The sequence below is a fragment of the Dermacentor albipictus genome, chromosome 5 (assembly GCF_038994185.2).
Source record: "Dermacentor albipictus isolate Rhodes 1998 colony chromosome 5, USDA_Dalb.pri_finalv2, whole genome shotgun sequence".
Taxonomy (NCBI): Eukaryota; Metazoa; Arthropoda; class Arachnida; order Ixodida; family Ixodidae; genus Dermacentor; species Dermacentor albipictus.
This window is the reverse complement of record NC_091825.1, coordinates 27423494-27441564: the sequence shown is the minus strand read 5'-3', so window position 1 is coordinate 27441564 and position 18071 is coordinate 27423494. Positions and strand designations below refer to the sequence as shown.

The 18071-nt window shown below is 49.2% G+C and overlaps 1 protein-coding gene across 3 annotated transcripts in view; it reads right to left on the bottom strand.

Annotated features, from left to right (window-relative positions):
- Positions 1 to 18071, bottom strand: part of LOC135898223 (uncharacterized) — a 311361-nt gene that overhangs the window by 62652 nt on the left and 230638 nt on the right. For all 3 annotated transcript variants that reach the window (XM_070539516.1, XM_070539515.1, XM_070539517.1), the window contains one exon: positions 9643 to 9874. In XM_070539516.1, the coding sequence (XP_070395617.1) occupies positions 9643 to 9874 (232 nt within the window). The remainder of the gene's footprint in view (positions 1 to 9642; positions 9875 to 18071) is intronic.

Sequence of the window (18071 nt, the reverse complement as noted above, 5' to 3'; positions counted from 1 at the left end):
CTAGCCTTGTTGACAGTGTGTTGTGCAGTGTGCATTTTTTTTTTATTTTTGGGTACGCATGCTGAGTGTAATTATTGTTTTAATGTCTTAAGTGTACAGTTGTATAGTTCATTTTTGTTACTTGTACATAGATTTTGACCGTTCTTGTTTTCTTCTGTGTGTGTTTTTTTTTCTTCTCGTTTTCGTTTTTTTTCCTTGCTTTTTTTGCCAAGAGGGGGGGTCGGTGACTGGCGTGTCGTGCAGCGCGGGGGGTGACAGTGGTCCCCTTGACTGGTTGGTGCGGGAGAGAGGGACGCTTCGCGCCTGGATCGGCGCGGCGCGTTGTGGCCAACGGGCGGCATGGCGGACGGCGAGGAGCGCGGTGCCACGAGGAGTGTGCGCGTGTGTGTGTGCGTGCGTGCGTGGGGGCTGTTGCTCGTTGAAGCAAGCTGAAGCAGCCGCGCCAACTCCATCGGATCGCCGCGGATACCGTTGGTGGACGGGACCCTATGACATCACGCCAGGAGCTCGGCTCTGCAGTCGCCGACGCCGTGCGAACGCCCTGCAGCCGCCGCTGTGGCTGCCCATCCATCCTGCGTACGGCGGCGTGGCCAGCTGACCTGGCAGTGTCCTGCCCCGTCCACCTGGAGTTCGGGACCACCACCACCACGAAAGCGACACTCATTCGGGCTCGCCGGCAACTCCGACGGAACAACGGTGAGCCCGTTCCTGCGTTAACTGGCCTGCTATCAAGCCCACGATCGCAACTCCCGCGACTTCGGCCACCGCCCTAGCCACAGAACTTTACGCGCCGCGTTCTCTTCGCACCCCCGGACATTGTCCCGCGCTAGCAGCAGACTCTTTTGTTAATATTTCTTTCCCCCTTTGCGGCGTCATTTTCTTGTATTTTAGAGTGTATTTTTTGATTATTTTTCCATTATCATTGTATGTATGTTTTCTTGTACGCATAGTGCTTGCTGGGCTGAGGTAGCAATTAGCTAGTGCATGAAAGGCTCAGTTGTCTTTGGTGCATTAGCCCCTACCAGCTTCTTCGCCAGACTGGTAGGGGGGCAATTAAGGAGAGGAGGATGTGGGGATTTGGGGAATTCGACGCGCCATGGCGCAGGCGCATTCCACCCATGTCTGCAATCCTAAGCCATGCCGTTCTTGCTCCGAACCAGTTTTAGCGGTGGCGCTCCACTCGCCGTGGTTCGTGGGTGAGGGCGGAGCTAGTGACGTCACGGGAGTGGCCCTCGTGGCTACTGCCGTGACGGTACGGGCTCTCTTCTCCTTTGGGACAGCACCCGGTACGTACGATGCTCTCTCTCGTCCGCCGACACCTTTGTGACTAGGATTGAGCTCACGCACGGCGCCTTTGCCCGTGCGGGGAGCGCGTACGTCGTGTTGTTTCCTATCCCGACGCTAAGCCTAAGAACGGGTGCCTAGTGCTCGCGCGAGGTCGTACCACGCCGAGCCGCACTCATCGAAGGCCCAAGCCGAAGGAGATTGCCCGAGCTCTCGCGAGTTGGCCCATTGGTTATCGCCAGAGCAAGTAGCATAGCCGCCGGGACTTTTCCTAGCGGCGCGTCCCAGCTTGAGCCTGTGCTCTCGCAGCGACGTGCTACAGGCGCCCCTAGCTGTATTTTTCGCCCTTGGTGCGGGACCCCTTTGGTTCCCCGCCGTCCCGGGACCGGGCGTTTGTGCAGTGTTGGGTGCCGTTGGAAACAATAAACGGTTTCCTTCATTTTAGGGCAATACTGTGTTTTTGCGTGCGTCGCTCGGTAGCCCCTTGTGGCCTGAGCTCGCGCGCAGCGGCGCTAGAGGCTGACGGCTGACGCGGCCCTGTGGCTCGCTAAGCTCGAACCCGCGGTGGTCGGTACTCCTGTGAGACCCGAAGACCCCACAAGGTTTTCAAAAAACCTACAATCGCATTTAGAGGTGTTCCTGCTTGCCTGGCCTTTCTACGTCCGTGGCAAGAAGCAACATATTTATTAGGTCGCTCTTTACGCGTTTTGTCGAACGACGTGAGCGATCAACTTTGCTGAGTTTCGCTTTTGCAACCCATACAATCTCGCGACACGCCTTCTGCCGTCAGTGAGATATATCTGCTCGGACGTTTTCCTACCATGCCTTGAGGTCATCTATGGATCGCGACTATTATCGACAATCTTGCGCGGTCTGGAAATACCACTCCTGTACGAACTTTGTCTGCGTCAGACGTTGCTACCTTCCATCGTGCTACGTCATGGCGTGCCTCACGTCCGCTAGTGTATTTAAGGCAACACCTTTTTGTCACCAATCCCCCAAAGAAGTAGTAGGACATTTTCGCATAGTTCTTTAGATGATGTCAGCCTACCACCCACAAACAAATGCCACGACAGATCAACTTTATTGCACAATAACCACAAATAATTACATATCGGACCATGGCAAATAAATTGGGGCACGATTCTACCATTTGTTACGTTGGCTCAAAACACGACTGTACAATGTACTAGTTTGTTACCTGTATACCTCGTTTAGGGCCGTTCGCCCAATTTTAATCTCGATGTCTTTTTTTTTTTTCAATATCTTTAAAAGCATTTCGGTGTCTGAAGAGTTTGTCTCCCAACTTGGCCAACGCAGACAACACGCTCAAATAAATACAGAAGCCAGTCAAAAAGAGCACAAATAGCGTCACGACAGCTCTCGCCACGACGTTTTTTTTTTACCACGAGACGGGTTGCGGTTCTAGACACCAATTTCTAGTCCCGGCATATGTGAGAAGTCGCTCACACTTTTTTCCCGGCCCCTACATTATAACCCAACGAACCTTCCGTGTTAACTATTATGTGACTCCCATTGATGATCCTTTTGGCTGTTGCTTATTCTTTCGGCATTTATTTCTAGTTTATGTTGTGAGCAGGCTATCCGCTTCCGCGTGCGATATATATACGCGAGCTCAACGTGTGCATCTAAGTTTAGTCATATGTGCACACTCATCTGCTCCACTTCAGTCCCTAGAATTGGGTGGCACGACCGTTAGAATACATGGGAATGAATGTGTGTTGTTTAGTGGCGCAAGGGCCAGGTGTGGCCAAAGAGCGCCATGACTTATAATGTTGGGTTAAGCGTTGATTTGTGAGTGGCGATGGTGGGATGTAGCATGGCTGTAAAGTGGCCCAAAATCAATCCGTATCATAGAAGCGTAAAATGATATATGGAATAAAATTATTATAGTGATACATAGTTGTCTATGGGGATAGTATGCATGATAAATGAACATGGTGCTAAAATGCAAGAACATGGAAATGGCACTTGTGCCTCCGGGAGGCCATTGAGCCCAAAGGCTGGGAGGCAGGTGCTTTCTCTTAATGCAGTTACCGCAGCCGAGACCTCACGTAAGAGGCCGTGCTACGGACTTCCTGGTGATATAACATAAAAAATTTTGCACATCTTTTGAAAATTTTAACAAGGATTGATAATTAAAGAGCGGTTCTATGCCTATGATCATAAGAGGATGAAGTGGAATTTGTTGCCGGTGTGGTAATGCAAAATGCTTTTTTCTATTTGCATCTAATTCAGTACATTGCAGCAGGATGTGAAGCACGGTAAGTGGCTCACCACATTTATCACACATGGGTGGATCGCCACCGGACAAGAGGCATGTGTGTGTGCTGTATGTGTGTCCTATCCTGAGTCTGCAAAGTGTTACTTCTGTAAGGCGATTCTTTGATACCGGCGGCTAGTTACCAAGATACGGCTTGATAACATGTAGTTTATTTTCTGTTTGTATGTCCCACAAGCGCTGCCAGAAAGCCCTTAACTTTTTTCTTATTGAGGGCTTGAGGTCCATTACAGGGACAGTCGTGGAAGTGTTGGAAGCGTTCGCGTGGGTGGATGTGGCTAGCTGATCAGCCAACACGTTTCCCTCTATCTGTCGGTGCCCCGGCACCCAGCATACCACGATTTGCTGCTTGGTCGCATAGGTGGTTAGTAATGCTGAGTAAAGGGATACAATGATAGGGTTTTGATATTTTTACAGTTTTCAAAGCGTTTACGACGCTCAATGAACCTGTGTATATAACTGCCTTTGGGATATTATTTTCTTTAATGTGTTTAACGGCGGCCAATATCGCGCAGGCCTCTGATGTGAAAATACTTGTGCTAGGATGCAGAACACCGTAATCCGAAAAGGACGGGCCGACAGCTGCGTAGGACACGCCAGAATAACACTTCGATCCGTCAGTAAAAAATTCAGGAGAGGAATATTTGCGCTGTAATTCTAGGAAGTGCAAACGGATATGCGCGACAGGCGCGCGCTTTGTAACAGCTACGAAAGATGTATCACAGTGTATAGGTTGCCACTGCCAGGGCGGCGGCCGTATAACAGGGGGCATAAGGTGGTATTCAAGCAGTGGAACCCTTGTTTCTTCAGCTATGTCTCTAACACGCAGTGAGAAAGGCTTTGCCACTGTGGGCCGGTTGCGGAAAAGTTGAGAACTGAGCAAATCATTTATAGTGGAATACGCGGGGTAGTCACTGTTTACGTTCACTCTAAGAAAATACATGAACGACGAATATGTTCTCTGCAGATGAAGTGACCATTCATCCGATTCAACGTAAAGGCTTTCCACTGGGCTTGTTCTAAAGGCCCCTGTTGATAGGCGAATTCCTAAGTGGTGTACAGGGTCTAGCATCTTCAGAGCAGTTGGAGTAGCCGACTGGTAAACTATGGCTCCATAGTCTAGTCGTGTGCGTATGAGGCTTTTATATAGGTTCATGAAACATATTCTATCACTGCCCCAGGTTGTGCGTGACAGCACCTTTAGGATATTCATTGTTTTCATACATTTGTTTTTAAGATACTTTATGTGCTGTATAAAGGTTAATTTCGCGTCTAAGATTATGCCTAAGAATTTATGTTCCCTGTTTACGGGCAGACGCTCACCATGCAACACAATTTCAGGATCAGGGTGCAGGCCTCTTTTTCTAGAGAAAACCACACATGTGCTTTTTTGTGGGTTCAGTCTGAACCCGTTCTCATCAGCCCATTTGGAGACATTGTTAAGACCAAGCTGGACCTGTCGCTCACAGATTGCGAGAGAACTTGATTGAAAACCTATCTGCACATCATCAACATATGTTGAATAGAAGATGTTACGTGGTATGTGTAGACGAAGAGAATTCATTTTTACTATAAAGAGCGTGCAGCTGAGCACCCCACCCTGTGGCACCCCAGTTTCTTGTACAAATTTTCGTGACAGGACGTTGCCACTCGAACACGGAATGTGCGATTAGACAGATAACTTTCGATAATATTGAACATATTACCGTGTATACCTAACTGTGAGAGGTCTCTCAGTATCCCAAAGGGCCACGTAGTGTCATATGCTTTCTCCATATCTAGGAATACTGATACGAAAAACTGCTTATCAACAAAAGCTTCACGGATACGTGCCTCGATACGTATGAGATGGTCATTGATGGATCGACCCTCCCTAAACCCACACTGGTATGGGTAGAGTAATTTGTTTGATTCGAGGAATTATAGTAGGCGACAGTTAATCATTTTTTCGAAAACTTTGCAGGGGCAACTTGTTAATGCTATTGGTCTGTAACTTGATACAGAGGAAGGATCCTTTCCGTGTTTTAGAATTGGAATTACAGTAGCCTCCTTCCAAACAGAGGGGATCTCGCCCGAAAACCATATAACATTGTAAAGGTAAAGGAGGGTTTTTTGTGTTTCGGAGGGTAGTTGTTTCAACATCTCATATATTACGCGGTCTGAGCCTGGGGCGGATGTATTACAGTCATTCAGTGCTGCCTGCAGTTCTGCTATGGAGAATGGTTCGTTATAGGCCCCACTTTTATCACATTTTCTTTGTAACTTTTGCTGTTCTATTCGCGTTTTATACTTTAGGAAGGTTTCGGAGTAGTGCGAGGAGCTTGATATGTATTCAAAATGTGCACCAAGAGAGTTCGCTTGATCTTCCAGGCTTTCTCCGTGGCTATTTAATAAAGGCAGGGAATATGTTTGTTGCCCATTGACTTTTTTCACTCTATTCCATACTTTGCTCTCATCTGTGTACGAGTTGATGCTTGCTATATACTTCGCCCAACTCTCTCGTCTTGCTTATCGGCGCGTTCTCCTCGCCTGGGATTTGATATGTTTAAAGTTTTCCAGGTTTTCTGCTGTTGGAGAATCGCGAAGCATCGCCCACGCTTTGTTCTGGTCCCTCCGTGCTTGCCTACATGCATCGTTCCACCAGGGAACACGCCGTTTGGAACCCATGCCGCTCGCTTGAGTAATACATTTACATGCGGCATCAAGTATAAACGCTGTAAAATATGCAACAGCGCCATCTAAGGTTATACCGGACATCTCAGACCAGGTCATATGTGTAAGAGTGCGGTACTGTTCCCAATCGGCTGAGTCAACCTTCCACCGCGGTACCTGCGGGGGAAGTTGAGCTTGTTTCGGCGTGGTTAGGAATATTGGGAAGTGGTCACTCCCATACGGGTTGTTAAGCACATGCCATGTAAAATAGGGTAGAAGTGTCGGCGATAAAATGCTAAGATCGATGGCAGAAATGACTTGTTAGCCAGGTTAAAATACGTAGGCTCCTTTGTATTCAAGAGGCATGCTCCAGAAGAGAAAAGCATCTGTTCAATGACGCGACCTCGCGCATCACAGCGTGGATCGCCCCACAAACTACTGTGTGCATTAAAACCACCGAGAATCATATAGGGTTCTGGGAGCTCATCTATTAATGATTCTAAATCGCGTCTGTGAAGCTGATAATGTGGTGGTATGTACAAAGAGCAGATGGTAATAAGTTTATTGAAAAGTATGGCTCGAACGGCCACGGCCTCAAGGGCCGTTTGGAGCTTTAAAAGCTGACACGCTACACTTCTGTCAGCAATAATGGCTACACCGCCAGATGATGCGACAGCATCCTCGCGGTCTTTGCGAAATGTAACATAATTTCGGAGAAAGTGTGTGTGTATAGATTTTAAATGTGTTTCCTGTAAACACAGCACTTTTGGATTGTGTTTGTGGATGAGTTCTTGTACATCATCTAGGTTTCTAAGAAGACCTCTGATGTTCCATTGAATTATTTGTGTATCCATATTGGAAGTGAATAGGTGCTGTGTGTACGGAAATGGAAATTATGCCTTAGATTACAGAGCTCTTTCGAGGCCCTGTAATCGGGGTTTTGCCCTTTCTGGAGCGTTCGAGGGAGCCTCCCCGCTCCTTAGGCGCTTGGCGCGCCGTGAGGACAGGTGAAGTGTCCATTGCCTCTTGCGAGGCGCCGGACACATGCTCTTGCGAGCGAGAAGTTTTCTGTGAGGGTCCTGCCTCGGAAGGCAAGACCCCTGCGCCCACCAGCCCGGAGGTCGATGGGGCTCCCTGAGGGATCTGGCTGCGCCGACTGTTGCCAGCGCTGGACGGGGTCGGGGAGATTGGGGTAGCCTCGGCTGCGCCCACCTTCGGGGTCGTTGGCCCCGCCTGCTGTGTTGGCGTAGCAGCATTAGCTGCTGTCGCCGAGGGGGCGGATGGCGTCACTGCCGCCTCACTGGGTGTGGGTCGGACAGCCGCCGGAGGCCGTTGTGGCGCTGCCCCCTGACGCGCCACTTCGGCAAAGGTGTGCTTTGGCAGGTATGCTACCCGCCTTCGTGCCTCTTTGAAACTTATGTTTTCTTTTACTTTAATCGTAACTATTTCCTTTTCTTTCTTCCAAGATGGGCACGACCGTGAGTATGCAGCGTGCTCGCCTTCACAGTTTACGCAGTGGAGAGAGTTTTCACACGATTCAGAAGTGTGCTCATTAGCACTGCATTTAGCGCAGGTTTGGCGGCCTCGGCAGCTCTGTGAGCTGTGACCAAAACGCTGGCATTTGAAGCAACGCAGGGGATTAGGGATGTATGGACGAACACGGAGCTTGATATACCCGGCCTCGATGGACTCGGGCAGGACACTTGTGCCAAAAGTAAGTATCAGATGTTTCGTCTGTATTTCCTTGTTGTCACGCCTCATCTTAATTCGCTTAACGTTGATGACGTTCTGCTCACTAAAGTCCTCCAAGAGCTCAGCCTCAGTCAGCTCCAAGAGATCATCATCGGAGACTACGCCACGGGTGGTATTCATAGTTCGATGCGGAGTTACTGTCACTTTGGCGTCGCCAAATGATACTAGCTTGGGTAGGTTTTCATATTGCTTCAGGTTGCGGAGCTCCAGGAGGAGATCACCACTTGCCATTCTGGTTGCTTTGTAACCTGTACCAAGAACTTGGGTCAGAGACTTGGACACAAGAAATGGTGAGATTATTCGTACAGGTTTGGTTGGTGTTTCGGAGTGGACTACGTGGAAGCGTGGAAAAGTTTCTTTTTGACGGGCGAAAAATTCTAAAACATCATCGGTGCGCCCCCTCTTCAGGGAACGATCAGGTAGTGGGGGGAAGGAAGTAGCCATATGAGATTGTAATTTCGGCAGTAACGCCAGTCACCCACCGTAGAGTCCTACAAGGGGACGCTGCAGGCCTGTGAAACACGGCCTGCAAACGCCAGCTGTACATTACCACTATAACCAAATATGAAATAACCTAGGTTGGTTATTCACACAAGGTTAACCCTTGCTGCCTGGAAAAATTGGAAGTAAGCGGCAGCTAGGAGAGGACCGGAAAGATTAAAAGTGAGAGAAAGGCGAAGACTTGAGGGAGAAAGAGAAAGGAAAAGGCAACTACCGATTTCCCCCGGGTGGGTCAGTCCGGGGGTGCCGTCTACGTGAAGCCGAGGCCAAAGGGGTGTGTTGCCTCCGCCAGGGGGCCTTAAAGGTCCGAACACCCAGCATCGGCTCAACCCCCAGGATCCCCTTTTCCCCGGACACGGCTAAGCCACGCACGGTTAAACGCGGGAGGGTCCAACCCTCGTGTGCTCGGGTACGTGGTGTCGCAACGCACCAAACGCATGCTTGCGCAGACGCCCCTGCGGGGAGAATACATGGGAGTCCCGCAGCGTAACCATTGTCCAATACTATTTCTATTATAGTTGTCTTCTGAGCCGCGAGACCTTCTCGACGAAATGTTTAAGTGAGGAGACTCTAAGGTACAGTGAACAAATGATAAGAAAAACCGAGCACCTGAACAGAATGGCAAAGTAGTCGGTAATATTTAGAGCGCAGCTCTTCGGCGCCAATATCTGCGTCTAGCGTCGGCGTACCTCCTAACCGAGCCAAAAGAGGGCGCAGCGGCGAATGAAAGACGGCGATAGCGAAAGGAGTGCTTGGAGGAAAGCTGAGGAGGAGAGTGCAGCAGAATTATAAGGCGAAAAGCAGAAAAGGAGGGTATGGCAAAAGTGTGAGAAAAAAAAATTGTAGCGCCGCCGTTCAAGATAGGCTCTGCGGCGACAGGGTATACGTGATGGCGCTTGCAGCGGCTGCTCCGAACGGCGCCCACGCGTCACCCACTCGCTGCCTCTCGCCACCTCCCGATTAGCGAGGCACTTGCACCACACTTCGCTTCGTTTCCATCGTGCCGCATGGGTCAGATTGTCCGCGCCGACCAAGGCGTCGCGAAAGGAAAACACGCACAGAGCTGCGCTCTAATTGCGCGTTACAGAGTATCGTAGTCATCGGTGAATTTTTTTCTCAATGTACCTTTTTCAGAAAAAGGGTATACTTACTATGTAGAAGCGCAAGGGTTTTGCGTTATCCACAATAAGATGAAGACCGTGTGTAATGCTGCTGTAGTCAAGTTTATAGTCTAGATATTTGACCATATTTCCACAAAAAAATGCTACATCCATGTCCATAATATTCAGGCGGAACGTATAGACAGCCGATACGTCTTTGCACTCTGGGAAACGCACGCACGAGTATTTAGTCACACCAAAACGTTCGATGGAAAAACATATCCTGAAAAAACAAACATCTTATTAAATGGAAAGAACGGGAATCGCACTCCATGTAGTTAGTAAAGGAGCTAAAATATCAAGTTTGGAGACAAACATTTGATGAATAAAATTATATACCATAAAAATATTACCTAATGCGAAGGTATGTGTGCACCTCTTTTCTGCGACGTAAAGATCGCCTAGCGATCTCATCAGCAGTTGCGTTTTGGCCGTGCTATAGGTAGCACGCGTATTATGCGCACCGAAGAGTAGCGCGTCCTCCAGTACTCCAGGAGCGGCGGCGTGACCAGAAGCGGGAATGGGTGCGAAGGCAGTAGGAAGCCGCTGACGACGAGGGCTCGTCGGTCGGCAGGCCTGGATCGTCGTGTAGCCGCCTTCCATCTGACGAAGAACAGCAACGTGCCCGTGATGACTACCTTCGCGAACGGAAACGGCAATGGGCACGACGGCGGCAGAAGGAGACCGGGGCGACGATGGGCCGCCTACACCAAGTCCATGCGCGACGGCCATCGGGACCCCGAATAGCGCGACGAAGATAGTTTCGCAATTCGATGCTATACACACGTCAGTGCACTAACTACGAGTCATCGCTCATGTATAGACTTGACGTTTGCTAAAAATCTTACCATCATCGCCGTTCAGCCAATGGCCCTCTACCACAGTAACCATGAAGAGATAATCACTAGGGTAACAAACTAAAATAAAAGTTGGTAAAATCAGAAAGTCACCTGTGTGTGTTTTTATGCAATCAATATAGCAATCACCATATCTTGAATCAATATCATCATCATCATCATCATCATCAGCCTGGTTACGCCCACTGCAGGGCAAAGGGCTCTCCCATATTTCTCCAACAACCCCGGTCATGTATTAATTGTTGCCATGCCGTCCCTGCAAACTTCTTAATCTCATCCACCCACCTAACTTTCTGCCGTCCTCTGCTACGCTTCCCTTCTCTTGGAATCCATTCTGTAACTCTTAATGACCATCGGATATCTTCCCTCCTCATTACGTGTCCTGCCCATGCCCATTCCTTTTCTTGATTTCAACTAAGATATCATTAACTCACCTCACCCAATCTGCTCTTTTCTTAATCACTTAACGTTACACCTATCATTCTTGTTTCCATAGCTCGTTGCGTCGTCCTTAATTTAAGTAGAACCCTTTTCGTAAGCCTCCAGGTTTCTGCCCCGTATGTGAGTACTGGTAAGACACAGCTATTATACACTTTTCTCTTGAGGGATAATGGCACGCTGCTGTTCATGATCTCAGAATGCCTGCCAAACGCACCCCAGCCCATTCTTATTCTTCTGATTCTTTCCGTCTCATGATCCGGATCCGCAGTCACTACCTGACCCAAGTAGATGTATTCCCTTACCACTTCCAGTACCTCGCTACCAATTGTAAATTGCTGTTCTCTTCCGACACTGTTAATCATTACTTTAGTTTTCTGCAGATTAATTTTTAGACCCACTCTTCTGCTTTGCCTCTCCAGGTCAGTGAGCATCCATTGCAGTTGGTCTCCTGAGTTACTAAGCAAGGCAATATCATCAGCGAATCGAAAGTTACTAAGGTATTCTCCATTACCTTTTATCCCCATTTCTTCCCAATCCAGGTCTCTGAATACCTCCTGTAAACACGCTGTGAATAGCATTGGAGAGATCGTATCTCCCTGCCTGACGCCTTTCTGTATTGGGATTTTGTTGCTTTCTTTATGGATGACTACGGTGGCTGTGGAGCCGCTATAGATATCTTTCAGTATTTTTACATACGGCTCGTCTACACCCTGATTCCGTAATGCCTCCATGACTGCTGAGGTTTCGACAGAATCAAATGCTTTCTCGTAATCAATGAAAGCTATATATAAGGGTTGGTTATATTCCGCACATTTCTCTATCACCTGATTGATAGTGTGAATATGATGTATTGTTGAGTAGCCTTTACGGAATCCTGCCTGGTCTTCTGCTTGACAGAAGTCTAAGGTGTTCCTGATTCTATTTGCGATTACCTTAGTAAATAGTTTGTAGGTAACGGACAGTAAGCTGGTCGGTCTATAATTTTTCAAGTCTTTGGCGTCCCCTTTCTTATGGATTAGGATTATGTTAGCGTTATTCCAAGATTCCGGTACGCTCAACGTTATGAGGCATTGCGTATACAGGGTGGCCAGTTTCTCTAGAACAATCTGCCCACCATCCTTCAACAAATCTGCTGTTACCTGATCCTCCCCAGCTGCCTTCCCTCTTTGCATATCTCGCAAGGCTATCTCCCAAGGCGGTTATTGAATCAATATAGTCATCTCTATACAGAGCTTCCCTGGTCATCCACGTTCACACAGTGAAATGGCACTCATTTTTTTTTATTTCTCGCTGGCTTTCTTATAAAAAAACTGGCGAAATGTACCTGGCTGTACACATGCCATTAATAATTTCTTTCCATTTTATACAAATTCTGCAATGACAGCACAGTATTCAGACAAGCAGTTAAAAAAATGTTTGGTTGCAAATTCATCATAAATTTAATGTCACCAACAACGAAATCACTGGCGGTTATCGTAAACGACTCTCAGGCATACTCGTCTGCACTGCCTCGACCCTTCTTTCAGACTCTGCATTCCATCAGGACTATCCCCAATGGACACAGCTGTTCTAGGCCGATTGTGGCTTGCAGCGTCTTTCACGAATGCATTTGCTTGCCGCATCAGAATAGCTGACGATGCTACCTGTGACACTCACGAAGGCCAGGAAGCCATTCAACTTGTTCCCTGTTATCACAGTGAATTTGAAGCTGTCTATGACTAGGATCTCGGGATTTCATCTCGTCCTTCGACAGAAATCTATCGTCATCAGCGGTTCATACAGCGTAACCACTGTAAGTAAGAAAAAAAACTCAATGGCTCATAGCCACATAAGGCAGAGACTACACGCACTCAGCATACTGAAGCGAACAGTGCATACATTCTTTGCAATCACGCACGCAACATACAGAACAGCATGTCGAAAACTACGATTATTATGGACCTATACCCCCGTGAGTTAACAGCAAATTCAATGGCTCGTGCCCCGTAAGGCAGAGGCTACAAGCATTCAGCAAAGTGAAGCGCGCAGCACATATATTTTTGGGAATCACGCGTAGAACATAAAGAACAGCATACGTTTCTATAAAGAACAAGCTCAAAACAAGCATCCGAACCGCAGGATTGATGATAAGAAACTCGTGATAGCATTACGATGCACGTAGCACTCCCCGCATACGTGTCCCCGTAAAGATTACTGTTATGCAAGATGCCGCGGCAACGGCAGCTTGCGACGTGGCATGTCACGTCTCTAGCCTTTCGCGTTTAAAATAGGCAGCCTAGCAAGTCATTTGAATGTTGTTGCAGCATCACTATGGGCGGCACGTGCTGTCAATATTGCCATTGCTCTCATTCCTACCGTTACCGTAAAATAGCACTAATGCCTTTATTCTAAAGCAATAAAGCGTTGCATACCCACTCAAAAGCTGCAGTGCGGTTTTCAACAGCCTCGCTGGACATCCACTTTCCGAGTGCAGGGATGGCGAATTTTATTGCGACACCCGTTACATGGACACTAGACGTGACTTTCCATCGTTGTCCTCGGCGTGATCTTTACTATACGTTGCGATTTTGGTAACATCGCGGCGCTCCCAATGGAGGACGGCGTGGATGGCGTGCGCCGTCTTGCCCCGCCCGCAGTGAGCGGAGCGGCGAGATGTGCGCGCGGCAGGAGAAGGGCGAGCCAAGGAGGCGGGTTGGTGCGTCTTTTCGGCTCCAGCTCCGACGGCTTAGTGCGGCCGCCTGCGTCCCATCTTGGTGGCCGCCGGCGGTGGGCTCAAAGACTAGCGGGCCTCTGATAGCTGATGGCTTCGTGCGCGCTGTGTTCTCCTGCGTCTAGTTGGGGCTCAAATTAGAGGCAGCACCAAGGGGATTTCGCTCACTGCTGCTGTTGCTCTTCAGCACGCCAGCGTTCCGACAGCATGTCCGCGGTCATCGAGTGAGATCTGCTCGTGTTGGCCGGTGCATGTGTCACAAGGTATTCGTTCACTTATTTAGGTGAAGGTTAACAACAGTTCCTGCAGCTAATAAAACGACTAGCCTGACATCCTATAGCTGTCTAATAAGTTGCCATCACTTTCAATGCTTCGCCTTTTTGTCGAAAGTGAGTTTTTCGGTCTCACTACAGCTCCCAGAGAGAGTAGCGCGTGACGGATATGGCATACCTCAATGACCGGTATCTTTCTGAGCAGACAATCTCGGTCTGGTGGCCGAGGCGTTCTTCACACCATAAAGCGACGAAGGTGATACTGAAGTTCTTGAGGTCAATGGGCCTAGTTGGACGACTGTGGCCCTCCTGCATTACTTTGTGTGTGTTTCTGCTTGTTTTTAAAGCAAATAGCTTTTCTTTTCTTTCTGCCGCTTTCGTGCTACGTTGATGTTGCGGCGGCGATCTGAGATGAGCGAAGGACGGCGAGAGTTATTATTTGGTTTGAAAATATGCATACCTTTGACAGAACAAACAAAGCAAGCAGCAGGCTGGCAACTGCCACCGGAAGTGGCGCAACGCCTGTCTACTCTTTATATAGGAGGGGGCAGAAAGGGAAGGAAATAAAGGAAAGAGGAAAGAAAGCCATATTACAAATGCGAAAGAATAAAGTAGGCAACACAGTACAGGTTACATACAGTAGGGCCGGTCACTGCAGGTTATACTACTACAGAATGGTATATAAAAGAAATAGTATTTGAGCTATTAACATGAACCTTAGTTAAATTATAGAAAAGCGAGTAGTGCGCTTTGAGCCTGATACCATGGAGACGCACAATCATTGTGGTACAAACAGCCGTCGAGTGCCGTACACCGCAGGCCAAGGAGAGCATAGTACTTCACTAGTGACATGGGCTGCGCGCTGAAAGCGGGACATGCCAATATCAAGTTCGGAAGTGTCTCGCAGCAACCGCAAGGCATCCACGATGAACTGACCACACGTCTTTGTCTGTATAAAGGTTCGCACACGTTTACACAGCCAACCAGCAACTTGAGTAGTTGCGCTCTAGCGCGGCGAGGCAAGCCTCGAAAACGCGCCAACGGAAAGGACGAGTGCTCTCTCTGGGGCAATCAAGTAGCGAAAGGGAGCGGTACTTGCATCTGTGTGTGTCGTGGGGGTGGGGGGTGATGTTCGCGCTTGAGTTCTCGTGCAAGCGAGTGGAGAGGAGAAGCGGGATGAAAGGCGCGAAGGACATGCGGTCGCTTCGACAGCTCACCTGCTGCGTCGCCGCAGGTATGCGAGGCAGCCGGTAGCAAATTAGTTGTAGTAACGCTGGCGTGTTTCGCGGAGGGTTGGACGTAGGAGGAGGGAAGGTTCTCGTTCACTCGTTAGTTCATCCGTTCGTAGCACGTCTTGCTGTCCACACGGCGATGGCCAGTCGATTGCGTGCGATGAGGCAGACCGGAACCCCTTGAGGTTTCAGGTTTCATGGACGCCGGTGAGCGTAGCGTCATGCGCTCATGCCATTCACGCTGACGCACGAGCTTTAGCACGAAGAACACGCATCCGCAGCCCGTGGCGGCCGCGGAAGAACTCCGGGAAAGCAAGGTAATGTGCCGAAGGGTGAGTGAAGGGTTGGTGCCTGTCTCTTCTGTTCTAGCTGCGACGGCTGAGCGTGGTCACGCAAGTCCTATCTTGGTGGCAGTCTACGATGGGCTCGAAGGCTAGCTGGGGGAGGCGAGAAATTATCATTTGCTTTCAAAGCACGTATACATTTGATGGAAAAGATAAAGTGAGGAGTAACCTGGCAACTGCCGCCAGAAGGGAATAAACGCCGGCCTACTCGGTCGGGTTCTTTCGGGCAACCGTGCTGTACCACCATGCTTCCAGGCAATCGTGTACGGTTGCCCAAAAGCACGGTTGTAGGCGTCGCCACCGTCGAAGCGATGGAAGCGCAGCCACTTCGTCGTCCCTGTCAAGAAGGTTCCCCCCACCTCTTCGTAGGGATGGCGTCTGGCAGCGGCATGCCGCTGATTATAGAGGCGGGATTTTGACCTACTAATCATGCTTAAAGATTATTTCGAGGAGCAAACATCAGCAAAAGAACGAAGCTTTTCGAGGCTGACTGTGTGCACAATGTGAAAGAGGTTGTTTGGTGTGACGTAAGCGAAGTATCAGCCGGATGCATTGCACAGACAAGCATCAGAGCACCTTCAAAAACCATAAAATTAAAGCTACGAAATATATGTAACTGCTACCTGGTAGTGCTTCTCTTTAATTTGTTTCTTTTCTACAAAGATATCGTCCAGCGGACAGCTTACTGGCGCGAGCTGCAGTTGCAAGCCAGGGGTCGCAAGCAAATGTAAACACGCTCCTGGCGTAGCTGTGTTCTACGAGCGGTGAAAAACGCTCTCGAAAACAAACCACCCGCAAGCATGGGGTGTGCCAGCGTCGCAGAGGACATATCCTCAACTTTCAAAGGCAGCCAGGCAACAGAACAATGAAGGTAAATAGAAAACTTTTGTTTTCATGCGAACGGCGCAAACCTCAGGTCGTAATTTGAGGTCACAGTGATATGTCGCCCACTGGACGCGTATGAGGATATTCCTACTGGCAGCAAGATGGTGAATGCTATCTGAGAATATAGTGGACCGAGATACCCTACGTATGTCTTGGATGGCTTGAGCAGAGTCTGTGCGAATGATGAGTTGAGAGTGTCGAGCATCTTGAACAGTAGTTAGCAACGTGGCCAAGCAGGCTCGTAAGGCAGCAAGCTCGGTAAGGTAGGCCGGTGGTGCAGGATCGACAACATACGAGGACGCCTGCCCCGCCTCTGGTATCAATGGACACACGAGAGCTGTGTGAATCATGGTGTCATCAACACTGGCGTCAGTGTATGCTACAAGAGTCGCATCGTCTTGACTGTCATCGGCGCGGTGAAGGCGGGAAACATAGGTATTCGCCTGACGAGGAACGGGGCTATACAGACGACCAAGAGGCTTATTGTACCCTTTTCCACTGAGCTACATCGGGTCTCGTAGATGCTTGATTGTCTGTTTCGTGTCTCTTGTACCGGGCCAGTGAGGCAGCCGAGCAGAAATATGTTAGCTTTAGGGCGCGCACGCATTGACGCTGGTGTACGAGTTCGTCAATAGTGTTGAGTTGGGACCTGGCCTGTAGGGTTGGCAACGGAGTGAGACTTGGTAGTCCCGTTATGGCCCGCATGGCTTCGTTATTATTGGCCTCAAGGCGAGCCCATTGTGCCTTCGTGAGATGATGAAATTGGGCCCTGTAGACGAGTCGTGGTTGCAATGCTGAACGGACAAAAAGGCGAGCTATGTTGGTGCTCGCTCCGCCAGATTTTTTCGCAATCCGACGTATCAACTGTATCGTTTCTGCGGCCTGTTGCTTTGCATTCTTGACCCATGGTTCCGCAGATCCGGAGGAATCCATTTCAAGGACGAGTACACGGAGAGTTGAAGCCTCGTGTAATGGCTGCTGATCTAGAGTTAACTGAAGAGGCCGGAGTGCCAGTCGACGGCGCCCATACTTGTTCGCTACTGACATGTACGTCGTTTTGTCCTTGGAAATGTCAAGGCCTATCTCAGCGCACCAGTTGTGCGTCATGTTTAGGGCCTCTTGGAGCGCTTGTTCTTGGCGGCAGATTTCAGGATCAACTGACCAGACAGTGATGTCATCTGCGTACATAATGTACTGTGCGTTATGTATCGTGACTAGCTTCCAAGCTAGTGGAAGGAGAGCAATATTGAAAAGGACTGGTGCAAGCACAGATCCTTGTGGGACATTCAATGTGCGATGAACTGACCTGCTGCTTGCCCAGCCAGGCGAATGGAGAAGGTGCGAGCGCACAGGAATGCTTCGACGAATCTGCAGACACGGCTAGGGAACTGAAGCCAATGGAGAATTCTTCGGGAGCGGCCTCCGATAAGAACCAAAGAAGACAGGACCGCAAGGCCATCCTCTGCGCCTAGGTGAGCACGGAACCCGATTTGGCCAGGATGATACCATGAGTACCGCTCGAGCCACCATTTAATACGTGTCGCGAGCCTACGCTCCATCAGCTTGCCTAACGTTCAGGTTAGTGCTATTGGGCGCATATGAGCGATATTATCTTGGGGTTTTCCACCTTTCGGAATAGGGACAATTTCTGCATGCCGCCAAGAATCGGGAATAACTCC